This window comes from Henckelia pumila, chromosome 2 (genome assembly GCF_033568475.1).
Source record: "Henckelia pumila isolate YLH828 chromosome 2, ASM3356847v2, whole genome shotgun sequence".
NCBI classification, from domain to species: domain Eukaryota; kingdom Viridiplantae; phylum Streptophyta; class Magnoliopsida; order Lamiales; family Gesneriaceae; genus Henckelia; species Henckelia pumila.
Window position 1 is genome coordinate 54,171,387 of NC_133121.1, and position 25,879 is coordinate 54,197,265.

Consider the following 25,879-nt stretch of genomic DNA (forward strand, 5'->3'; position numbering starts at 1 on the left):
TCCTTTGCCTGAGCAATGCCACCAGTGTTGTCGCAGTACACCGGAACTGGACTAACAGCTTCAGGAATTACGCCCAACTCTTGGACGAAATTCCTCATCCAAACGGCCTCTTTAGCAGCAGCTGATGCTGCAATGTATTCTGCCTCAGTGGTGGAATCTGCTGTGGTGTCCTACTTGGAAATCTTCCAAGAGACAGCACCGCCATTGAGCATGAATACAAATCCAGAGGTTGACTTCGAGTCATCCACGTCACTTTGGAAGCTAGAGTCGGTATAGCCTTCCAATTTCAATTCTCTTCCTCCATAAACCATGAATATATTCTTAGTCCTTCTCAACTACTTAAGAATATCCTTCACGGCTTTCCAATGCATTTGACCGGGGTTGGCCTGATTTCTGCTCGTGACACTCAGAGCAAAGGCTACATCCGGTCTGGTAGATATCATCCCATACATAATACTACCTATGGCTGACGCATATGGTATGTGTGTCATTTTCTCTATCTCTTTTTCAGTTTTGGGACACATAGACTTGGATAGAGAAACTCCATGACACATAGGTAGATGTCCTCTCTTGGACTCATCCATAGAAAACCTTTTCAATATGGTGTCTATGTAGGTTGCTTGAGTGAGTCCAATCATTCTCTTGGATCTATCTTTATAGATCTGTATCCCTAGAATATAGGAGGCCTCACCCAAATCCTTCATCGAGAATCTACCTGATAACCATATCTTTGTCGACTGCAACATCCCTACGTCATTCCCAATGAGTAGGATGTCATCAACATAAAGGACTAAGAACGTCACCGCATCCTTAACTACTTTCTTGTACACGCACGGTTCCTCCGGGTTTTTGATGAAACCAAAGTCCTTTATTGTTTCATAAAATTTCTGGTTCCAACTTCTTGATGCTTGTTTGAGACCATAAATTGATCTCTGAAGCTTGCATACCTTATGCTCGCTTCCCATGGATGTGAATCCCTCGGGCTGCATCATATAGATTTCTTTCTTAATGTTTCCATTAAAAAATGCAGTCTTCACATCCATTTTCCATATCTCATAGTCATACCATGCTGCTATGGCAATAAGGATTCTTATGGACTTGAACATTGCGACTGGTGAAAAGGTTTCATCATAGTCAACTCCTTGTCTTTGAGTATAACCTTTTGCTACCAATCGTGCCTTGTAGGTTAGTAACTTGCCATCAGGCCCAAGTTTTCTCTTGTAGAACCATTTACACCCTATTGGAACAATTCCATCGGGAGGATCTACTAAAGACCAAACTTGGTTTGTATGCATTGAGTCTATTTCCGACTGCATAGCATCAAGCCATAAATTTGAATCCGCATCAGAAATTTCTTCCTTGAAGTTTCTTGGATCATATCCAATGTCGGGTTCACTTTGATCCCCTTCAAGAAGAAGACCATATCGAATAGGAGGTCTAGAAGTCCTCTCGGATCTCCTAGATGTAGGCGTGTCCGTTGAAGGTTCTTGAGGTGTGTGATCGTTATTTTGTATCTCGGGTTCTTCTCGAATTTCTTTGAGTTCCATCATCTTGCCTTTCTTATCTAATAAGAACTCCTTCTCCATGAAGGTGGCATTCCTCGAAACAAACACTTTTGTTTCATTAGGATGATAGAAATAATATCCGATTGAATTCTTCGAATATCCTACAAAATAACATAAGGTGGATTGACTATCCAACTTATCTCCCACTGTCTGCTTCACGTAAGCAGGACATCCCCAAATCCTTAAGTACGAATACTTAGGAGCTTTGTCATTCCATAACTCGTATGGAGTTTTATCTACTGCTTTAGTGTGGACATTATTCAATAACAATACCGCCGTTTCAAGCGCATAACCCCAAAACGAAGGTGGGAGCTCAGTGAAGCTCATCATAGATCGAACCATGTCCAACAAAGTTCGATTGCGATGCTCCGAGACACCATTCAGCTGAGGTGTCATAGGAGGAGTCCACTGAGAGAGAATCCCATTATCTTTTAGATAGCTCAAAAACTCGGTACTTAAGTATTCTCCATCTCGATCCGATCGAAGTGCTTTAATACTTCTACCTTGTTTGTTTTCTACTTCAGCCTTGAATTCTTTGAACTTTTCAAATGATTCAGACTTATATTTCATTAAATATAAATACCCATACCTAGAATAATCATCAGTAAAGGTAATGAAGTAGGTATGACCAAATTTAGTACCGATACTAAATGGTCCACAAACATCTGTATGGATCAAATCCAACACGTTTTGACTACGCTCAGGCTTCCCTTTGAAAGGAGATTTAGTCATTTTTTCTTTTAGGCAGGACTCACAAGTAGGTAGAGAGTTAATATCAGACATATCAAACATGCCCTCTCCCACTAGCTTGTTCATCCTCCTTGAGAAAATATGACCAAACCTAGCATGCCAAAGGTTTGCCGGGTTTTGACTATCGTTTTTCCTTTTATTTTTTGTTACCGGTTTATCAACATAATTAATTGGAACGTCTTTTAATTTTAAGTTATATAGATCGTTTTCAAGTTGTCCATTTCCAATTAAACATTCATTCTTGTAAATATTGCAAATCCCATTCACAAAATTGCAAGAAAAACCATCTCTATCAAGCATAGAAACAGAAATAATGTTTTTAATCAAATCTGGCACAAATAAAACATCTCTTAAAAGTAACTTAAAATCGTTCTGCAAAACTAAATAAACGTCTCCCACTGCTTTGGCTTCAACTCTGGAACCATTTCCGAGCCTCAGCTGGGTCTCACCCATCCTAAGCTTACGACTTCTTGTCATCACCTGCAAATCATTGCAAATGTGAGATCCACATCCGGTATCCAATATCCAAGAAGTAGTATTAAGTGAAACATTTATTTCAATGTAAAACATACCCTTTGTAGTTCGCAACTGCTCGAGGTATTCCTTGCAGTTACGTTTCCAAAGACCGGGTTTCTTGCAGTGATGGCAAACATCTCCAGATATGTTCACGTTTGAAGAGTTTGTCTTGCCCTTCTTCTTTGGTACAATTTTCTTGGGTGGGGCAGAACGTTTCTTACCCTTTCCACTTGGCCCCTTCTTAGAGTAAGAAGAGGAGCCAACCAAGAGTACCGGTTTTTCCTTCTTTAATGTGGCCTCATAAGACACAAGCATACTGACCATCTCTTCAAGGGTGGCCTCTATCTTGTTCATATTGAAGTTCACCACAAATCCGTCAAACGACGAAGGAAGTGAAAGAAGCAATAAGTCCGTATTCAATTCATGCTCCAATGTCAAATCGAGTGTTACCAACTTCTCAATTAGCCCAATCATGTGTACCCCATGCTCACGGACAGAAGTCCCATCTCGCATGCGGCATGTCATGAGCTCTTTGATGGTGGCATACCTCTCCGACCTTGACTGAGCTCCAAAAAGTTCCTTGAGGTGCATGTGTATATCAGCAGCATACACGGAATCCTCAAATCGCCTCTGGAGTTCATCAGACATTGAAGCTTGCATATAGCATTTAGCTTTGATATCATGGTCCCACCATTGATCAAGTTTTGACAATTCTTCCGGACTTATATTAGCCGGTGCTTCCTTTGGAGGATTCTTTTCTAACACGTAGAAAATTTTCTTCGAGTTTAGAACAATCTTTAATTTACGGAACCATTCCGTATAGTTTGCGCCAGTCAATTTGTTTTGTTCGAGAATTGAGTATAGTGGATTTCGCGAATTCATTGTAATGAAATACTGAAAAGAAACAGACAATAATCAGTGATTGTTTAATTAATTTACTAAGACATAAAATATGGCGAGATTTAATTTTATGAATTTTACTCCCACTATTTTAACGATTTCACTACCCTCTAGTGAAAACGGGAAAATTGTTTCCTTAGTGGGAACATGGAGTCCAATTGACAAACTATAGTTCCGAATAATATCAGCCAATCATAATTTTCAAAAGGTAGAGCCCAATTTCTTCCAAAGCAACCCCCATGTTTTTACCTCATGTCCAATAAGGGCCCAATAATATGACGCCGTTTAATGTGACATATCAAGATGACCCATCAATATTAAGTTGTGATGGACGGTCGCCATGTGGATCCCCAATAATATGAGCCAATCCCATGGGAGTTCCACCCAACTTATAACATGTGTCGATCCAATGTACAGCTTTCCGACGAACGGGCCCCCCCAATAATATGAGCCGGACCATGCCCGCGGGTAGCATCTCATACATTGATCGTTGATGGAAGGTAGGGACATTTAAACAATATTTAAATTTCCTTTTGTTTATCTTGATATCAATTTTAAATCATATTTAAAATGAGGGATTTTTAATTTTGAAAATTGTCTCATCATGTAATATGTGTATGCTTGCGGGATTCATACAATTTAGTCTAAACATGCATACAACAATAATATCATATATTATTTAAAGGATGATCGATCCCAATCACTAATCGACCTGTGGTTGCCAATCACGAGTCTAAGTCCAATCCTAGGTGATATGCAAGTATGCAATGCAATCATATTACATTGAGCTTCCAATTTACATTTCTTCGGTTTTTATTGTCTGCTGGGCCCACCTTTGTCTTCAAATCTTTATCTCCCACTAAATCTAATAAATTTACAATAAATTTCGATGACAAGTATGGGATACATATTTAAGAGTGGGAACGGGCCATAAACCAGGCCCACTTTTTATTACAAATGACAATTCAAATTGGGCCATAAACCAAGCCCATTAATAAAACTCAACAACAATAAAACCAAATGTAAACAACCTAACATACACCTATAATATTGGTCATGACAATCGATCATCCTTTTATCCAATAATTAATTCAATAATTAAATAATTGGATAACATGCAATGGCATCATAATTAAAAAGATAAAATCAAATTTTATCTTATCCTTTCATAAGATCATATCTTATCATCAATTGTACCAAAATAATTAATTTTATAAAATCTAATTTAACGGATAAAATTTATAAATTTTCCAAAAATTCAAATTTATCCAAAAATCAATTTTAAAAATTTTGGACTCAAACAATTTGATCCGATGCCTCGTGGACCAATCAAAAACAATTTGTGGGCAGCAACGATCGCTGCCCTGGGCAGCGCCGTGCGCTGCCTCTGGGCAGCGACGCTCGCTGCCCGATTGCCCTTGTTTCCTTTAAAATTTAATTTTAAAAATTTTTTGTTTTGTTTCAAAAACCGAGGCTAAAAATTTTGTACAATCGATTAATTTTAATCGTTTGATCAAAGTTTACGAACTGGCTCTGATACCACTGTTGGAACATGCGTTCTTTGATCACACGGATGTGATACCCGGAGCAGCGGAAGTTTAAAATTTTATTTTTCGATATGGAACGATTCCATATCGTGGGTATCAAATCCTAACGATTAAAATTGTTGCAAGTAAAATAATAAACACAGTAAAATATTTTACCTCTTCAAGCAAAGGCTTGATTATGGGCTCCAACAAAATTTAATCTGCTCTTCTTGTAAATCCAGGGAATCGGTGACTATCACGATCAACCTCCGGAATTAAGTCCACGAATAGAAAACTAAAACCCTCTAATTGATTGCACTAGAAATCAATCAGATGTTTATCGAAGAGAATAAACAGATTTGATCTGTCAATTCAAAATGTAATTTTTCACAAAAATTACAGACTGAATTATCTCAAAAAGTAACAGAGGAATTCGAAAATTCCCCTTGAAATATTATGCAGTATTTTCGAAAATTGCAAGAGTGCATGCTGTGTAATTTTCGAACACTACACATGTATTTATAGATAATTTCTAGACTAGATTAAGTTATAATTGTATTAGGACACTAACTCCTTAGGACCCATAATCCATAACTTAAGTCCAACAAGCCAAGACCGTTATTATAGAAATTAATATAAAATTCATCATGACTCCGATTGATAAACTGATTTCACCAATTTGCACAGAAACCATTTCTACACCTTTTAAAGTCAAGATTATTTTTCTGAATCCGAATTCAGTGATTTCCAAAAATGTCCATCCCTATGTCATTTTAGGAAATTCCACTCCCTTTAGTTAAGAAGTCCAACTTCTCTTTCATTAAATTTAACTCTTTAAATTTAACTATCTCAACGGGGTTTAGTAATCCATTACTTGTGTGACCCTCAATGGTTCAGGGATACAGCTAGCCGTGGGCTCACAACTTCTTGTGACTCGGAACAACGATTTCCGACTTACCCAACGAATCATGTGTTGGAGAACGCGGCGATCAGATTAATTAGGATTGATACCCGGTGCAGCGGAAGTTTAAAATTTTTGTATGGAACGATTCCATAATAGGTATCAACCTTACGATTAAATTGTGTGTGTAAAAATTAAATAACAATTATAAAATTTTTACCTTTAATCTCGAATCGAGATTTTGGACACTAACAGATTTCTCTGCTCTTGTTGTATATCCCTGGAACTGATGGACGAACTGTTCTTCAATCAGGTCCACGAACGGATATTTAATCCCTCTGATAGATTGCACTAGAAAATCTATCAGAAGTTTATACGAAGAGATTAACGAATTTGATCCGTTAAACCAGACTGTAATTCAAAATCACAGGCTGGATTTTTCTCGAGCAAAGGGAGAGGGGGCGGCCACCTTTTAGAAAATTAACTAGGGTTTTTCGAAAATTTTTGTGACCTGTTATCTGTAATTTCTGTACTGCAATAAATTATTTATAATGTAGGCCACTAACAGCTTAGGGCCCATTAGTCATAAGTTCAAGCCTGACAAGCAAAGCCCGCATGTTCAGAAATTAATATAAAATTCATCGTGACTCCGATTGATAAACCGATTTCACCAATGTGCACAGAAACCATTTCTGCACCTTTTAAAGTCAAGATAAATTTTTCTGAATCCGAATTCAGTGGTTTCCAAAAATGCCCATCCCTATGTCATTTTAGGAAATCTTACTCCTCTACTCATAATTAAGAAGTCCAACTTCTTTGTTCATTAAATTTAACTCTTTAAATTTAACTATCTCAACGGGGATTAAAAATCCATTATACTGTGTGACCCTCAATGGTTCAGGGATACAGCTAGCCGTGGGCTCACAACTCCTTGCGACTCGGAACAACAATTTCCGACTTGCCCATCGAATCATGGTAAGAGCGTCTAGCAACATCGCCCGATTCCCTAGGTATCACTGATAGTGCCTACAAGAACCAATAGATTTTGGTTAGCGTACAGTACGGTCCCTTCATCCATATATCCCGATCGAATCAAAAACCATTGGTATATCGAGAGTCGCTCGAGATTCGATAACTATGCAATGCATCTTGAAGATCAAATAGTGACATCGCATGTGCTACTAAGAAACCATTTCTTAAATCACATCATGTACTCTGGCCAGAGATTCGTCACACTAATATCTCCTCAGATCGCATAGGATATCCACACTTGCAAGTATGTGGTGAATCCTTGACAACAAAGCATCGACTCCTATATGTGTTGTAACTGTACCCAATCCCGACACCTGATGACCCCAATAGAGTCGGTAAACGAGTCAAAGCACAGTACTAGCATATAGAGTCTCAATGATGTTTCAAGTAGTAAGAACTAATGGTGTACAACCAAAACCGCGGACTATATCCACTCGATAAGTGATAACCACTTGGAAAGTTCGGATAGGGTAGTTCGATCATTCATCATATGATTATCCATTTGCATGCTTCGAACATCTCTATGTTCCTTACCAATGAAACGTGGTACTCCGCATCGCAAATGCTAGTCTCAAACTCGAGCGATCCTTATCCTTATTATCGGACGGCTCAATCGACTAGGAACAGTTTAGAATATACAGTGACTATAAGACGTGTTTCATGATAGACATCCCCATGTTCTACCACGTCTTACATACACTATAGTATATTCAAGGTCTTTATCAAAACAACAATAGTATATCTCAATATAACAATATGAAGAAAGATAAAGTCATTGCCATTAATAAAAGTGTAAATAATATTAAACAAAAGATTGTTTATACAAAGAGTCATCAAAGCCCTTAGCCACAAGTTGGCTCACCGGGCACCCACTCTTTCATCATGGTAAGAGCGTCTAGCAACATCGCCCCATGATTCCCTAGGTATCACTAATAGTGCCTGCAAGAACCAGTAGATTTTGGTTAGGGTACAGTACGGTCCCTTCATCCATATATCCCGATCTAATCAACAACCATTGGTGCATTGAGAGTCATTCGAAATTCGATAACTATGCAATGCATCTTGAAGATCAAATAGTGACATCACATGTGCTACTAGGAAACCGAGTAACCTAAAACACATCATGTACTCTGGACAGAGATTCGTCACACTAATATCTCCTCAGATCGCATAGGATATCCACACTCGCAAGTATGTGGTGAATCCTTGACAACAAAGCATCGACTCCTATATGTGTCATAACTATATCCAATCCCGACACCTGATGACCCCAATAGAGTCGGTAAACGAGTCAAAGTACAGTACTAGCATATAAAGTCTCAATGATATTTCTAGTAGTAAGGACTAATGGTGTACAACCAAAACCGCGGACTTATCCACTCAAATAATAATAACCACTTGGAAAGTCTGAATAGGGTAGTTCGATCATTCATCATATGAATATCCATTTGCATGCTTTGAACATCTCCATGTCCATTACCAATAAAACGTGGTACTTGGCATCACAAATGCTATTCTCAATCTCGAGCGATCCTTATCCTTATTAGCGGACGACTCAATTGACTAGGAACTATTTAGAATATACAGTGACTATAAGATATGTTTCATAATAGTGATCTCTCTTTATTCACTATCTCATCTTACTTACACTATAGTATATTCAAGGTCTTTATCAAAACAACAATAGTATATCACAATATAACAATATGAAGAAAGACAAAGAAAATGCGATTAATGAATGTAAATTATATTAAACAAAGATTGTTTATACATAGAGTCATAAAAGCCCTTAGCCACAAGTTGGCTAACCGGGCACCCACTCTTTCACTCGCATGGTTTAATAAGTTACCCTCTGGATCTATTTCCAATTTGGAGCAACTTACTGACTGCTTCATACATCAATTCTCAATTAACAAGAAATACTCAAAAACAGCAGCGTATCTGTTCACAATCATTCAGAAAGAAGGGAAAAGTTTGAGGGACTATGTTCGGCGGTTCACGAAGTCTTACACGTGAAGTTTGATATGAATGTTTTGATGTTATGTTTCAGATTTGAAGCGTTCAAAACAGAGGAAATACGAAGGTATAAGACAACATCGAGAGTCAGGAATTTTGATACTCAAGAATGACGTTTCTTGAGTTATTCCGTAAAAATCACATATTTTTTATTGTTTGTTTTATTTTTATGTTGTCGATCCATCACAGGTAGTGGATCTTTGATTTTGATATGAATTAGATATGATATGATATACGAATTTATTCTGCCAAGGTCTGAGGCGACCTTATTTTCTAGTCAAGAATGGCTACAATAGATGGATATCCATGTCAAGATCGGATACGAATCTTGATGGCAACGATGATATATGAATCAATTCTTAATCGAGATATGCTTTATTTACTCTATTGTTGAGTCGTTTACAATTAGAGTTGATATGAATTTATTTAACGCATTTATATGTCGATTATACTGGGAATGTTTTCTCACCGGAGTTTATCCAGCTGTTGCTTTGTTTTATATGTGTGCATTGCAACAGATGGGGTAGGAGCTAGTCTGAGATGACGTTGATAGCTCGGGAGCGAGACTTAGCATGTGTGGACTCGGGTTTTAAGCAGAAGAATGGTAGATAGATAGCATTGAATTTGACATGAAACTTGTAATTTAGAAGCTCACTTTTGAGACTTGGTGTAGCTTGTAGTTTCATGTTTTTTATGCTATTCGTTTGATGTAATAAACGCATGATTTGTTACTTGACACTACATACTTGTTTATGTGCATGAGTTAGAATTGATAAACCAAGATTTGAGTTGATATTGAATTGATTTGGGATTGGATTTTTAGCTTTGACAACAAAATAATTTATGCTGTTTTTCTGGGCAGAGAGACCGCTAGATCGGTTGAATCTTACCAATCTAGCGAGGCCTGATTTTTCCAAAACAGAGAAGCTGAAAATGTTCCCGCTATATCGGTAAGATCTTACCGATCTAGCCAAGCACTATTCACAAAAAAAAAAAATTTGAGTATTCTTTTTATATATGATTAATGAGTATTCTTTTTATATATGAATAATTGTTATTAATCATTAATTGCCCTAAGATGAGATTAGCAACCCAAGGTCCCCACACACTGGCTTTGGTAACTGCAGCGAGAAAACTACGTCCTTACTTTCAGTCGCATCCAATAATTGTACTCACCAATCATCCTCTCAAACAAATCATCTCGAGTCCTGAAGCATCAATAAGAATGGTTAAGTGGGCTGTCGAATTGAGCCAATATGGAATTGAATATCGCCTGCGTCCAGCGATTAAAACACAAATTCTGGCTGATTTTCTAGTAGAGATGACAGTAACTCAAGAAGAAAGCTCCACCCCGACTTGGATGGTTTATGTCGACGGGTCATCAACCTCTACAGAAAGCGGTGCATGTATAGTTGTGGAGAGCCCACAGGGAGATAAATTTCAATATGCCATCAAATTTCTATTCCCTGCAACGAATAATGAGGCAGAATATGAAGCTTTCATAATGGGAATTAAATTGGCCCTGTCGGTAGGAGCAAAAAGACTTACGATACACAGCGAATCCCAACTTATCGTTAGTCAAGTTAATGGAAATTATGAAGCAAAGGAAGATAAAATTCTTGGGTACCTCACTCAAGTGAATGAGCTTCTCTCACGTTTGGACAGCTACGATGTGAAGCAGATACCTAGAATGTAAAATGAGTCAGCGGACCGCCTGGCCAAGTTAGCAAGTTCTTTGGCCAACATTGATAATAGGAAAATTACAATCTTTTGTGCTGACAGCGAAGAGCCTATTTTGAAAGATGAAATAATTGACTATTTGATGCGGGGTAACCTACCTTCTAACCAAGTCAAAGCTCGAAAAATTAGAGTGAGAGCTGCTCGGTTCACGATCATTGACGGAGAACTGTTTAAAAGAGATTTCTCTTCACTTTACCTAAAGTTTCTAACACCAGCCAAAGGAAACTATGTGCTCCGTGAAATTCATGAAGGAATATGTGGAAATCACTTAGCCGACAGAGCTCTCGCGGGGAAAGCATTACGCCATGGGTACTTTTGGCCAACGATGAAGCAAGATGCTATTGAGTTAGCGAAACATTGTCACGCAAGTCAAGAGAATGCTAACTTCCATCACCAGCCGACTACAATCTTACAGCCCCTGGAAAGTCCTTTACCTTTTTCTCAATGGGGAATGGATTTGGCAGGTCCTTTTTCTCCTGCTACCGGACAAATAAAATTTATGATAGTTGCTGTGGATTATTTCACCAAATGGGTTGAAGCTGAACCATTGGCCAAAATATCTGAAAGAGAAGTAATCAATTTTTTATGGAAGAATATAGTATGCAGATTTGGCATTCCTCAAACCTTGGTTTCAGACAATGGAACTCAGTTCTCTGGAGGAAAAATAAAAGATTGGTGCAAAGGATTTTCCATCAAGTAGTTCTTCACTTCTGTTGGGAATCCTCAAGCCAATGGGCAAACCGAGGTCACCAACCGGACCATTCTACAGCATCTCAAAACACGCCTAGGCAATGCAAAAGGGAAATGGGTAGATGAGTTGCCAAGTGTTCTATGGGCATATCGAACCACTCCACGCTCTTCAACTGGAGAATCTCCTTTCAACCTGGCTTATGGAGAAGAAGTTGTGGCTCCTGCCAAAATTGGAGAGCAATCATGGCGAGTAAAACAATACACTTCATCTGGGAATGATCAAGCTCTCCGAATATCATTGGACTTAGTGGATGAACTAAGAGATGAAGCTTTGACACGAGCCGAGAGATATCGTGCTTGTATGACTAAAGCATACAATGATAGAGTCAAGCCGAGGTCTTTCCAAGTTGGAGACCTTGTATTGAAAAAATCTGACATCTTGAAGTCCGTGGGCAAGATGTATCCGAAATGGGAAGGCCCGTACAAATTAATTGAGATTGTGAAGATGGGAACATATCGCCTCCAACTCTCAGATGGAAGAATACTTCCCAGGCCTTGGAACATGGCCAACCTGAAGAAGTTTTATGCATAAACTGCAACTCTCGCTAATAATAGCCTAAATTTACCTTTTTTGTTATTAGCATATTTTCCTTATGTTTTCATATTACAAATTTGTGATACCACTACAAGAAAATTGCAAAACGACAACGGATATTATCCGTTGTCGTAGGGGGGATTAAAATCGTTGTAACTGGGGGCGTTGTAAAAAGTGTGCCCTATAACAACGTTTTATATCCGTTGTCGTAGCCATCCTACCACAACGGTTTTGCAACAGTTTGTAACCGTTGTCGTAAGTCTCCAAAGACAACGGTTCTGCAACAGTGTAAATTCGTTGTCATTGACTATTTGAGACAACGGTTTTGTACAGTTTATATCCATTGTTGTTTATGGCTTAGGACAACATATTTGCAACAGTTTATATCCGTTGTCATTTGTGGATTACAAGAACGGTTTTGCAACAGTGTATATCTGTTGTCGTTTTTGAATGACGACAACGGTTTTTGCAACAGTGTATATCCGTTGTCGTTTGTGATATACGACAACGGTTTTGGCAATAACATAAATCAGTTGTATTTGGATTCATTAAAATCGTTGCCTAATTAATCTTCATACGAACTATTAATATTAATAAAGAAATCAATATAAAATAAAATATTTACTAAATTGAATCCATGAAAATATTCAAGTTCCAAAATAGTTACACACATCTAATTTGGAAGATAATACTACGTAGTCGAAACTCAAAATATCCCATCTAATATAATATAAATGTAACAAAAGTAGTTCCAAAAGATGGTTGTATCAAAACATAAATCATCATGTGTTTGTTCTTGATAACGATGTTCACGAGATGACTTCTACGTATTACCAAGGCGATCTGAAACACAGCTCAATCCTTGCATCAAAACCCCTTATGCATTACTCCCGAGTTACCTACAAGAAAACACATTCTCAGTCCAAAATTATCAACAAAATCTTAGACCAATTTAAACATGGAATCCAATCTCAACTATCAAACTAATATCTCACTTGTAATGGAAAAAAATAAAAGAAAAAAACTCACCAACTCCAAAAGGGAAGGCAGTGCAGATTTTATTCAACTCATTTTTGCATTTGTATTGAATTCATAAAATATAGTAGGCACAGTTGACAAACCGTGGGCTCCGACCAACCCACAGGACACAAGCTAAACCATGGATTTGGCACTTTCAAGTTCCACTCTACAACATCCCAATAACTCAAACCACACACCATTTCAAGTTCCACTCCACATCCCAATAAGCTAGCCTCCCAACTTTAATTCATACTAGCATGGATCTGCTTTCTTGTTTGATATCATAAGCAAATTAACATTATTTTAGGTATATGTAAAATAAGCTATGCATATTTAATCTCTCCTATTCTACAGCATATTTCATTTTAACTAAAAGTTGACTAAAGATCCTATGCAGCTAGTTAGGCCTTGTTCGTACCTTAGGGAATCCAAGCTCATAGAGCCCAAAAACGAAAAGAGCCACCAAAGGAACAACAGAAATTGTAGTCAGAAACCTGTAGTTACACATGCATGAGTAATAGCATAATCACTATAAGAAGTGAACTTGTTCAAACTAAAATCTTGTGTGTATGTGTGAGTCTCAATAATAGATTTGTCAATTGTCTCATTCAAGGTAGATGCTACAGCACAAAACAAAGTGTCTTACAGACCTAGACATTGACACTACCAAAAAGCATCCAAAATTCCAAATCATGATGCATTATCTAACAAAAGCACCTGGTCAAGAACATGTGAGATTTCTCCTCAAAAAATAGTCTTTACTTAGGAGGGCTAAAACATTAATGAAGGATAGTTCTCATTAATTCCAGAGTCTAGACCTCTCCTAGCTAGTGTTTTATTTATGCACCTTCTAATTAATCTTTTACAAAAGAAAAGAAATTTCAATCTTAAGCTTTTTACAGATTATTAGAACACCTTGTTAGAAATTTCTGCAAACTACAGGTAGTGAACTCCAAATTTATTTTACTCGAAGATTATAACGATGCACAATGATAATGTGATTTCCAGAAAGTCACGCATAGAAAGTACAACTCGTTAGAGAACCATCATTAATCAACATCACATTATGTGCAGGGAACTTAATAAAAAAACAAGAGTCGATTATCACAGCAGAAAATAAAAACTCATTAAGCAAAAGTGAATAATAAGAAAATAAAACAATATTAATTAAACATACCTAGTCATAATTAATATAGTCTAGTACGCATTCCGCCCATTCGGATCGCACTTCATCAATTTCTTCATTAGAGTAAACTGTTTTCATGAACTGTGAACAAACTCAAATTATATTAGTAAAAAAAACAATAATGAAGAAGAAACATGATATAAACACACTTATTTGAGAAGATTGAGAATATATCAAATATACTATTGAGAAAAGTGAATCCTTATCACTGGTAGCATTTCCTTCAACAATTTCTATCATAAACCTCATCAAATAATACCCACACTTTTTTTTCATCTGGTTGGCGAGGACCCTATATTATCAAAAAAATTTCAATGATTAATACATGTATAAATATTTGTCAATTTATCGCAGATAAACATATATAAGAAATACTTTTATCACTTCCCATGTAGGCTTTTTTTTCCCTTTCCTCTCCTTGTTCGAATTAAACAATCTCAAGCTCCTTCATATAGCAACAAGATTCGACATGAGTGTTCCATTGGCTAAATTAAATGCTTAATTAAGAAAAGAATATATACTCACATATCCAATACATATTTCCAGTTCTCATAGCGATTGTGATGACTAAGTGAATCCAACAAATAAACCACCTCCACATAAGGATCGATGACAGTGAGAATCCAATGACAACTATAGGCACAAAACAGATAGTCAATTAACACGTTTCGCAAAATTGTTGAAAAAAATCAATTATAAGTGATATTGTATTTCTGATTCACCCAACATTGTATGACACCAAAACTAATTGATTTCTTGCTGCACCACCTAGCCTATCTGCCAAAACACTTGCCCAGCTATTCAAGTGTTCAATTTTTTCATTTTTATCAAGTTTGGATACATATGGCATGACTGGGATGGTGTGTGGATTCATAAATCTAAATTTTTCGACCTTGTTATCTTTTTTCATCTTTTTGAAGAGAATCCTGCCATTTGAACAGAAAAATGTTACCAGATTAATGAATTTTATACAAAATATATGCTAAAAAATTCAAAGAAAAAAGTTAAATTTAATCGAAAACTTACCACATGTAAACAACTATACAATTGGCAGATATTGGCTCCAACAGATAAAAAGGTGTGATATCTTCAAGGTCCACAAGTAGTTCGTACTCATCGTCAAATAAATCATGATCAAGAAACATTGATATATGTTTTCCAGGTATTTCCAGCCCACGCTTAGCATAACAGTACAAAATATGCAATGATCTCGGCACATTGGATGGCAAAACATGATTACTTTTTTTCTCAACAATTTTCTTCCTTTGAGGCTTCTGAAAATCGCACATGTAAATATGTTAGTGGTGAAAAAAGGATGGATACGCCCTGAAACTGAACATATTACAACTCTGAAAAAATCTTATATATTAACTAACTCGAACCAACATTTTTACCTCATCTTTCATCACTACCATGTGTGCAGGCCAAGCCACATGGGTTCCTATAGCATCACTAACAGTATCACATTCGTTTGGTATTGGAAATGGCAACAGTGCTGATTTCTCCACAGCCTCATCAACAGAGACGCGCATGCAATTCATGGGTAATGTAGCACCATGAAGTAACTTGCTCATATTCATGAAAGAAATTTATTTGACTCCCTATGTAGTCCGCATAATTCAAGAACTTAAACATAAGTTATAAACGCCATCTTCAAATTCTTATGCTTAGGATTTTTCTTAGAATTTGAAACTTAAATCAATAGAAATGGTAAAAATACAAAATAACAACTCGAAAAAAATATAAGATGATAACAAAGGCATATGTACAATGCCAAGATTCACCAAATCCCCCTAAGCACAATCCACCTCAAAAAATTGATTCCCACTGAAGTAAACATAAAAATGGAATTGGGGCCCTCCATTTGGCCTTGGGTCCCCCCTCCTCAAAAAATTCTCTTTGACTACAAACCCCACCAAACTAACCATGGTTAAAAACTCAGCCTGAGTCAAGAAACCACACGTGTGGAGCATGGATGTAGTAGTAGTAGTAGTAGTAGTAGTAGTAGTAGTAGTAGTAGTACAAATTGGACAGAATAAAAACTCAGAGAAATGTCTCTCTGTTCCCATTTTGCATCACTACCTCACCTCCCCCCCAACAAAGTTAAAAGAGAATTCGAAGCTTTCTCTTATTTGGGAGATCGTTTCTTTCTAGACTTCTAAGTTCTACCTATTTGTTTCTCTTTTTCTTGAAAATTTTCCACCCATTCACCAAAAGCACAAAAAACAGTAAACCTAGACTTAGCATCTACTAAAAGACCACGAAACAAGAGAACGAAGCTAGAGAACAAAGAAACAAAACTTACACAGTGATGGTCGCGACTGTAGTTTAGATCTAAGCTGTAAACTTGAGATTGAAGTCGCGATTGGAGTTGTTAAGGCTTGGGCTAGCTGAAAGGAGGCCGGGCGACTAGATTCTGGCGATCGATCGACGTCTTGGGCACCGGAGAAGAGGCGGGTTGAAAGGGCGATGGGTTAGGGCTAGGGATTGGGTTTTTTTCTTTCCATCGCACTTGTGCCAATAAAGCTGCGTGTAGTAGGTTATTATTTTTTTTTGAGTGTGTAGTGTAGGTTTATATATGTGTAATTTTTTTTTAAAAAAAATAAATAAATAACAACGACAACCGATTTAAATTGTGTTGTCGTAGACCCCAAAAAACGCAAATAGACAACGGTTAATAAAACCGTTGTCGTAGGTCAAAAAAACCCGCTCATAGACAATGGTTTTCAAAACCGTTGTCTTTGACATATATACGACAACGGTTTTTAAAAAAACCGTTGTCGTTATTAATCAAAAAACGGTCTACGACAACGGTTTTTCTAAAAACCGTTGTTAAAGACTAAAATACAACGGTTTACATATAAAACCGTTGTCGTTTTAGTGTGGTTAATTAATAAATTTGTTGTAGTGTACATTTTTCAACTAATTTGATTATTTTGTTATATAAGAAGATTACTTTGTCGAAAGCATATCATATCTCATCTCCTATACTAACGCTTACTTACGAAATAAACGTCATAGACCCTAGCAATCATAAAAAAATTCACAACAATAAGAGGCTTGGCCAGCCCCATGGAACATTTGAACTTATGACGCTGTAAGAGGTCAGGACGAAATAATAATATTACAAGTCCCGGGAAACCTCACCACATACTAAGTGGGCCTAGGACTTCCCCATGAGACCAAATCTTGGGAGACTAATCCTCTCCCAAGTACTCCAATATTAAAGTGATAGTATTTTATTCATCAAACAAGTATGCAATAGCAACTTCAAAATTCAAAAGAGATATGGTAATCGAAAAAATTGAATAGAAAAAAGAAGAATAATTGTTCTTCCTTTGCTTCTTCACCAACTGCTTACGTAATCAAAAAAAGCAAACAAAGTCTAGGACTTCAAAGTCTTTATTACAAATAAAACAAAATTTGCCCAAAAGTGGCAAGAAAAAATAAAACTAAACTGTTCCACGGCTCCAAAGAGTAGTCTTCATTTAGCTTCGACACGCAGCCATCATTATTGATTATATAAGCTAAAAATTCGAGCGCAAAGCTTCGATCATCTCCTCGTCAGCCAGACCTCCCAATAAATCTCCTAAGGGAGGGTCCGAGTCATCCTCAACTCTTGCAGTTCTAGGCTCCGGAAGTTTTGGGTGAATCATCATAATAATTTCCTCCGCAACTAATTTAGTCTTCCGTAGTTCTTTGCGACAATCCACTACAACTTCATCATGAATAATGATCGCTCGCTGAATTACTTCATCTCTAAAAGTTGTGGACTCTCGATAGCCTACAATTGCTTTTTCTCCGGTACTTCGCAAAAGATTTTTTCTGATGAGTTGAGAAAAGACTCTCCGGTCTCCGATTCACGAGAATATTTTTCTTTAAGTTCCTCCATCTCCTGGCACAAGACATCAAACCTTTTGGTTCTTTCTTCAAGCTCCTTTTGCGACTTGAGAAAATCATCTCGAGCCTTAGTGTTTTCCCCGCTGAGTCTTTTGCACTCACCCCTTAATGATGCAAGCTCGTCATCCAATCTCTTCCCGGAATTTTGAAACCTCTCTTCTCGAAATTGAAAAGTGTGAGCAAGCGATAAAATCTGTAAACGTTTGTAGATAAAGAAAATTATTTACTACGTAAATAATCGTAACAAATAACAATAAGTAATAAATAATATACCTGGAAGGCGGACGAAGTAAGCGACCGAGTTAGCACTTCGGTAGGTTGAGGAAGTAGATGTAACCTATCATGATCTCCAATCAGATCCTCTCCCGTTCTCCAACCAATCTCTGGATCTTTCAAATCCCAAAAAGATCCAGCATTATCTTTATGGTTCACTCCTTCCACGAACAAGTGGCAACCCTCGAGAGCTCCCAGATCAACTACTCGTTCGTCATCACGTTTTTTCTTCGGATCTCTTGGATTTTCAACCTTTTTAATACGTGCATCGATGTCGGGTCCAGCTGCAACTTCTTTCCTTTTGCCACCAGTTTTTCTGTCATGCACATCGGATCTTTTGGATGGTGGGCCAAAGCGGTGAGCATGATTTGAAGGCCCGGGAGACTTCCTCCTCCGGGGAAGCTCTTGAGAACCAGCGATAGCTCGCTCCTTTGCTGAGTCTTTTCTTAGAATTTTTGATGCATCCTTCTCATTTTTCTCTATGAACGCCCGAACCTCCGCCAAGTTGATTTTTTATCCTACAAAAAATAAGGAGAATAATACATAAATAAATACAAGAAGTTTTCAAATTGCACCGAGCAAGGTACATTAAATTAAAAATAAAATCCAATAGCATGCAAGAGAGTGAAAAAGCAAATACCAGCATGAAGTAAACTTTTTGGATCAACCAACTTTTGGAAAAGACCTAAGGAGCGACACTCGAGTTGCAAGTCACGATGAGTCTTGTTAAAAATAATTTTCCTATGGCCCGGACTCCAAACTATGGGAACCTCCCAACCATAATCCCAGACATAAACAAAATTTTTTCTCCAATCGCTTTTCGGAGATGGACAACGAAATAAAAACTTACAATCTCCCCGAAGTAAAAAATAAATATAGGACCCCGGCATGGAACGACGCACCGAGAAGAGCGCATAAAATAAGTCTATAGTTGGAGACATTTTAATTTCGCCCACTCTACATAGGAAACACATAAAAAGGAGAATCACACTTGGTGTTAATTGACTTAAACTCACCCCAAGACTATCTACAATTTCCATCAAAAGGGCATGAGGAGGAAGCAAAAAACCAAAATTAAAGTACTCCAGATATACAGTGAAATAACTCAGAGGCGGTTTATGGCAAGAATCTCCATTTTTAGGAATCTTAAGAATATGTCTAGAGGATAATTCAAGTTCTTGGCATGAACTTAAAATCTCCGACTTATCCAAAATATGCTCGCTCAATCTTACCAAAGGCCCTTGGGAATCACTATTATAGCAAGAATTCGACTCACTCCCAATTTCTACAAGATGCAATCTGTCTATATCACATGTTCACGACGTTCTCAAGTCACATAAGGGAGATAAACATTTGTCAATTTCACTGTCATCGCCAGACTCCACTGGTGAAAGGGAAAAAGTATCTCGGTTAACAACTAACACCAAAAATACCTTACCCCGTGAAGGGCAACCTGCAATGATTTTTAAAGAATAAATCATATAAAAAATAAAACAAAAAATTCAAAATCATATTATATATATATATATATTCTGCGCAATATCCATTCCAGTTTATTCAGAAATAATAAAACAAATAATAGCATCAAATACATAAGCATGGTAATTGATTATATATGTTGCATCGTGTATATATATGTACATATGCGTCTATACCTTCATTTCCCGAGGTTCTCGTCGTCAACATCATCCACAACCGTCGGCTACCTTCTCCGGCGATCTCCCACCGATGCGCAGTCACCATCTCCGGCACATCCATGGAACGATGCAACAACTTTCTCCTCCCGCCGCAACCGCCATGCCTCGATCGAGCCAAAAAATGGAGTGTCCACCGGCGGTGGACTTTCCCGGTGGACACTCCATGCTGGAAGTCGATTCCGGGTATTTTTTCTCTTCTTCCTCGCATCGCCTGCTCCTTATCAAACCACCATCTTTGGCTCGAAGCGGAAAATCACGCAGCGCCACCCTCGCATCAAATCCACGACATGACGCCGCCTTGGTTGACCCAGATTCGGAGAGCATGAAAGCTTCTCCGTGGCTGGAAATCAACTAGAGCTGTCGTTGGATAACCACGCTGATACCAAGCCATCGCCGACTTGATTCCCACCATTGTCACATCCGGATTTGGGGATGTCTGTGTAAACGGGACACAATTCCATGGCTGGATTGTGAAGAACACCGCGTTCGTCGCCACGCCTCGCCGCTGTTGGTCCCAGGTGCGGCATCACGAGATAAAAACTATGGAAATTAAATAATAAAATAGACACCAATATTTACGTGGAAAACCCCCAGAAAATATTAGGGTAAAAACCACGGGCAAGATAAAAAGATTCCACTATAATATTTGAAGAATTACAACCTCTCTCTGTGTTTCCAAAGAGACACTCACTCTCTTATACAGGAGAAAACCTATCTCACAAATATATATAGAAATATACTGAAGAGAAGAAAAGCACTCGAGAACTGAAGAATTGCTCGAGCTGTGGGATACTGAAAATGAGGACCGAAGAGCTCTATTTATAGAGCCCTTGAATTGGTGTGAAAACGCATATCGTTTCTTCTTCCCGCAACGTGTCAAGTATGGCAACCATGTTAGTCAGCAAAACTTTACAAAATTTGCTTCTATCACATTTATTGTACTTTTGCCACCTACCCTTGTCTTTGCTTTCTATATTTGCCGACATTTCTCCCACTTGGAGATTTGATTGAGAATCAAATACATCTCCACACATCCTTTCAATCTTGCCATTCCCGCTGCTTACGTTCCTGCTAGGCCACTTGAGGATCTACACCATTCAAACTTTTCCGTGTTCACTGGCTTGGTCAGAATATCAGCAATGTTATCCTTTGTATGGATTTTTTGCATATCCACACTTCCTTCCTCTACTACCTCTCGTACAAAGTGAAATTGAACTCCAATGTGTTTAGTCCTGGAATGAAAGGCTGGATTCCTTGCAATGTGCAAGGCACTCTGACTGTCACAAAACAAAGGAATCTTTTCTTGTTTGTGCCCAAGCTCCTCCAATAACCTTTTAATCCATATTGCTTCCTTGCAAGCTTGAGTAGCTGCCATTTATTCTGCCTCCGTTGTAGATAATGCCACAACTATTTGCAGTTTTGAAACCCAGCTGACTGCACCTCCTGCAACTGTAAACACATAACCAGCAGTAGATTTTCTCTTATCTGGATCACCTGCGTAGTCTGAATCCACATAGCCCCTGAGTGTAAAATCTGATCCTCCAAAACATAATGCAGCTTCTGAGGTACCCTTAATGTATCTAAGGATCCTCTTAACCGTGCTCCAATGCTCTTGTCCAGGATTTGCCATATATCGACTGACTGCTCCCACTGCTTGTGCAATGTCTGGTCTTGTACAAATCATGGCGAACATTAAACTTCCCACTGCTGATGCATACGGTACTCGAGACATCTCCATCTTCTCTGCTTCACTGCTAGGACACATATCAGAAGATAACTTGAAGTTAATAGGAAGAGGGGTTGAAACTGGCTTACTATCTTGAATGTTGAAGCGCTGCAAGACTTTCTTCAAATAATTTTTCATGGAAAGCCATATCTTCCTATTGCTTCTGTCTCAATGAACTTGCATCCCTAGAATCTTGTTTGCTGGTCCCAAGTCCTTCATATCAAATTCCCTAGCCAACTGTGCCTTCAATTCTTGGACCCGATCTTTGTTGGGGCCTGCTACCAACATGTCGTCCACGTACAACAGCAAAATGATATAATTATCATCACCATACCTCTTGAAATACGTACAAGGGTCTGCACTGAGTCTGTTGTACCCAAGGATCATGATATAGGAATCAAATCTCTTGTACCAACACCTCGGCGCCTGTTTGAGACCGTACAGAGATTTATTCAACTTGCAAACCAAGTTCTCTTTGCCTTTTTCTGCAAAACCTTTTGGCTGGAGCATATAGATTTCTTCTTCAAGATCGCCATGAAGAAATGCTGTTTTCACATCTAGCTGTTCCAGATGTAGGTCAAACACCGCACACAATGCCAATACTACTCTGACTGTTGAAAGTCGAACCACAGAAGAAAATATCTCATTGAAGTCAATACCTTCTTTCTGAGCATACCCTTTGACAACCAATCTCGCACGATACCGCTTCACTTGGTTATTGCAATCACGCTTGATCTTATAGACCCATCTGTTACCGATAGCTTTCCTCCCTCGTGGTAGTGTAACAAGATCCCAAGTTTTGTTTCTATCCAATGCTTCCAATTCTTCCTGCATCGCTGTCATCCACAGGGATACATCCGAGCTTTGAGTTGTTGGAAAACGGTGTTCAGATCAATCAGAATTGATACCCGGTGCAGCGGAAGTTTTAAAATTTTATATGGAACGATTTCATATCATGGGTATCAAAACTTTACGATTAAATTGTGTGTGTAAAAATTAAATAACAATTAAATTTTTACCTTGAATCTCGAAACGAGATTATGGACACCAACAGATAACTCTGCTCTTGTTGTATATCCCAGGAACTGATGGACGAACAATTCTTCAATCAGGTCCACGAACAGAAGTTTAATCCCTCTAATAGATTGCACTAGAAAATTTATCAGAAGTTTCTACGAAGAGAATTAACGAATTTGATCCGTTAAACCAGACTGCAAATTCGAAATTCACAGGCTGGAATTTTCGAACAGAGAGAGGAGAGGGGGCGGCCACACCTAGAGAGAACAGCTAGGGTTTTCAAAAAATTTTTGTGACCTCTGTTGTGTAATTTCTGTACTGCAATAACTTATTTATAATGTGGGCTGCTAACAGCTTAGGGCCCATTAGTCATAAGTTCAAGCCTGACAAGCAAAGCCCGCATGTTCAGAAATTAATATAAAATTCATCGTGACTCAGATTGATAAACCAATTTCACCAATGTGCACAGAAACCATTTTTGCATCTTTTAAAGTCAAGATAAATTTTCTGAATCCGAATTCAGTGATTTCCAAAAATGCCCATCCCTATGTCATTTTAGAAAATCTTACTCTTCTACTCTGATATAAGAAGTCCCACTTCTTTATTCACTAAATTTAACTATTTAAATTTAATTATCTCAACGGGGATTAAAAATCCATTACTTGTGTGACCCTCAATGGTTCAGGGATACAGCTAGCCGTGGGCTCACAAATCCTTGTGACTCGGAACAACAATTTCCGACTTGCCCATCGAATCATGGTAAGAGCGCCTAGCAACATCGCCCCATGATTCCCTAGGTATCACTGATAGTGCCTGCAAGAACCAATAGATTTTGGTTAGCGTACAGTACGGTCCCTTCATCCATATATCCCGATCGAATCAACAACCATTGGTAAATCGAGAGTTGTTCGAGATTCGATAACTATGCAATGCATCTTGAAGATCAAATAGTGACATCGCATGTGCTACTAAGAAACCATTTCTTAAAACACATCATGTACTCTGGCCAGAGATTCGTCACACTAATATCTCCTCAGATTGCATAGGATATCCACACTATCAAGTATGTGGTGAATCCTTGACAACAAAGCATCGACTCCTATATGTGTCGTAACTGTACCCAATCCCGACACCTGATGACCCCAATAGAGTCGGTAAACGAGTCAAAGTACAGTACTAGCATATAGAGTCTCAATGATGTTTCAAGTAGTAAGGACTAATGGTGTACAACCAAAACCACGGACTTTATCCACTCGATAAGTGATAACCACTTGGAAAGTCCGGATAGGGTAGTTCGATCATTCATCGTATGAATATCCATTTGCATGCTTTGAACATCTCTATGTTCCATACCAATGAAACGTGGTACTCGGCATCGCAAATGCTAGTCTCAATCTTGAGCGATCCTTATCCTTATTAACGGACGGCTCAATCGACTAGGAACTGTTTAGAATATACAGTGACTATAAGATGTGTTTCATGATAGCCATCCCCATGTGCCACCACATCTTACATACACTATAGTATATTCAAGGTCTTCATCTAAACATCTTATAGTATGTCAGAACATAATAATATGATAAAAGATAAAGTAAACGCCATTATAAAATTGTAAATTATATTAAACAAAAGATTGTTTATACATAGAGTCATAAAAGCCCTTAGCCACAAGTTGGCTCACCGGGCACCCACTCTTTCAATCTCCCACTTGCCCTAAAGCCAACTAGTCATACTACGTAGACCCATTGCTTCGCGATGTTTGTCAAATAATGGTCCTGGCAAGGGCTTAGTAAGTGGATCAGCGATATTGTCTGCAGAGGCCACTCTCTCGACAGTGATGTCTCCTCTTTCCACGATCTCCCGAATGATGTGGTATTTCCTCAGTATGTGTTTGGATCTTTGATGAGACCTTGGTTCCTTTTCCTGAGCAACGGCACCCGTGTTGTCGCAGTACACCGGGACTGGACCAATAACTTCAGGAATGACGCCCAACTCTTGGACGAAATTCCTCATCCAAACGGCCTCTTTAGCAGCAGCTGATGCCGCAATGTATTCTGCCTCAGTGGTGGAATCCGCTGTGGAGTCCTGCTTGGAACTCTTCCAAGAGACAGCACCGCCATTGAGCATGAACACAAATCTAGAGGTTGACTTTGAGTCATCCACGTCACTTTGGAAGCTAGAGTCGGTATAGCCTTCCAATTTCTATTCTCTTCCTCCATATACCATGAACATATTCTTAGTCCTTCGTAAGTACTTAAGAATGTCCTTCACGGCTTTCCAATGCATTTGACCGGGATTGGCTTGATATCTGCTCGTGACACTCAGAGCAAATTCTACATCCGGTCTGGTAGATATCATCCCATACATGATACTACCAATGGCTGACGCATATGGTACATGTGTCATTTTCTCTATCTCTTCATCAGTCTTGGGACACATAGACTTGGATAGAGAAACTCCATGACACATAGGTAGATGTCCTCTCTTGTACCCATCCATTGAAAACCTTTTCAATATGGTTTCGATGTAAGTTGATTGAGTGAGTCCTATCATTCTCTTAGATCTATCTCTATAGATCTGTATCCCTAGAATATAGGATGCCTCACCCAAATCCTTCATCGAGAATCTACCTGATAACCATATCTTTGTTGACTGCAACATCCCTACGTCATTCCCAATGAGTAGGATGTCATCAACATAAAGTACTAAGAATGTCACAGCATCCTTAACTACTTTCTTGTACACGCACGGTTCCTCCGGGTTCTTGATGAAACCAAAATCCTTTATTGTTTCATCAAATTTCTGGTTCCAACTTCTTGATGCTTGTTT

General features: G+C 38.3%; 1 protein-coding gene across 1 annotated transcript; it reads right to left on the minus strand.

Annotated features, from left to right (window-relative positions):
* Positions 1 to 14,660: 14,660 nt before the first annotated feature.
* LOC140877619 (uncharacterized) lies at positions 14,661 to 16,011 on the minus strand. Its single transcript, XM_073281157.1, has 6 exons — positions 15,832 to 16,011; positions 15,464 to 15,711; positions 15,160 to 15,363; positions 14,963 to 15,070; positions 14,813 to 14,882; positions 14,661 to 14,729 (listed from the first exon to the last, which is right to left on the minus strand). Exons 1-6 carry the CDS (start codon positions 16,009 to 16,011, stop codon positions 14,661 to 14,663), a joined length of 879 nt encoding a protein of 292 aa, XP_073137258.1.
* Between the last annotated feature and the right edge of the window lie 9,868 nt (positions 16,012 to 25,879).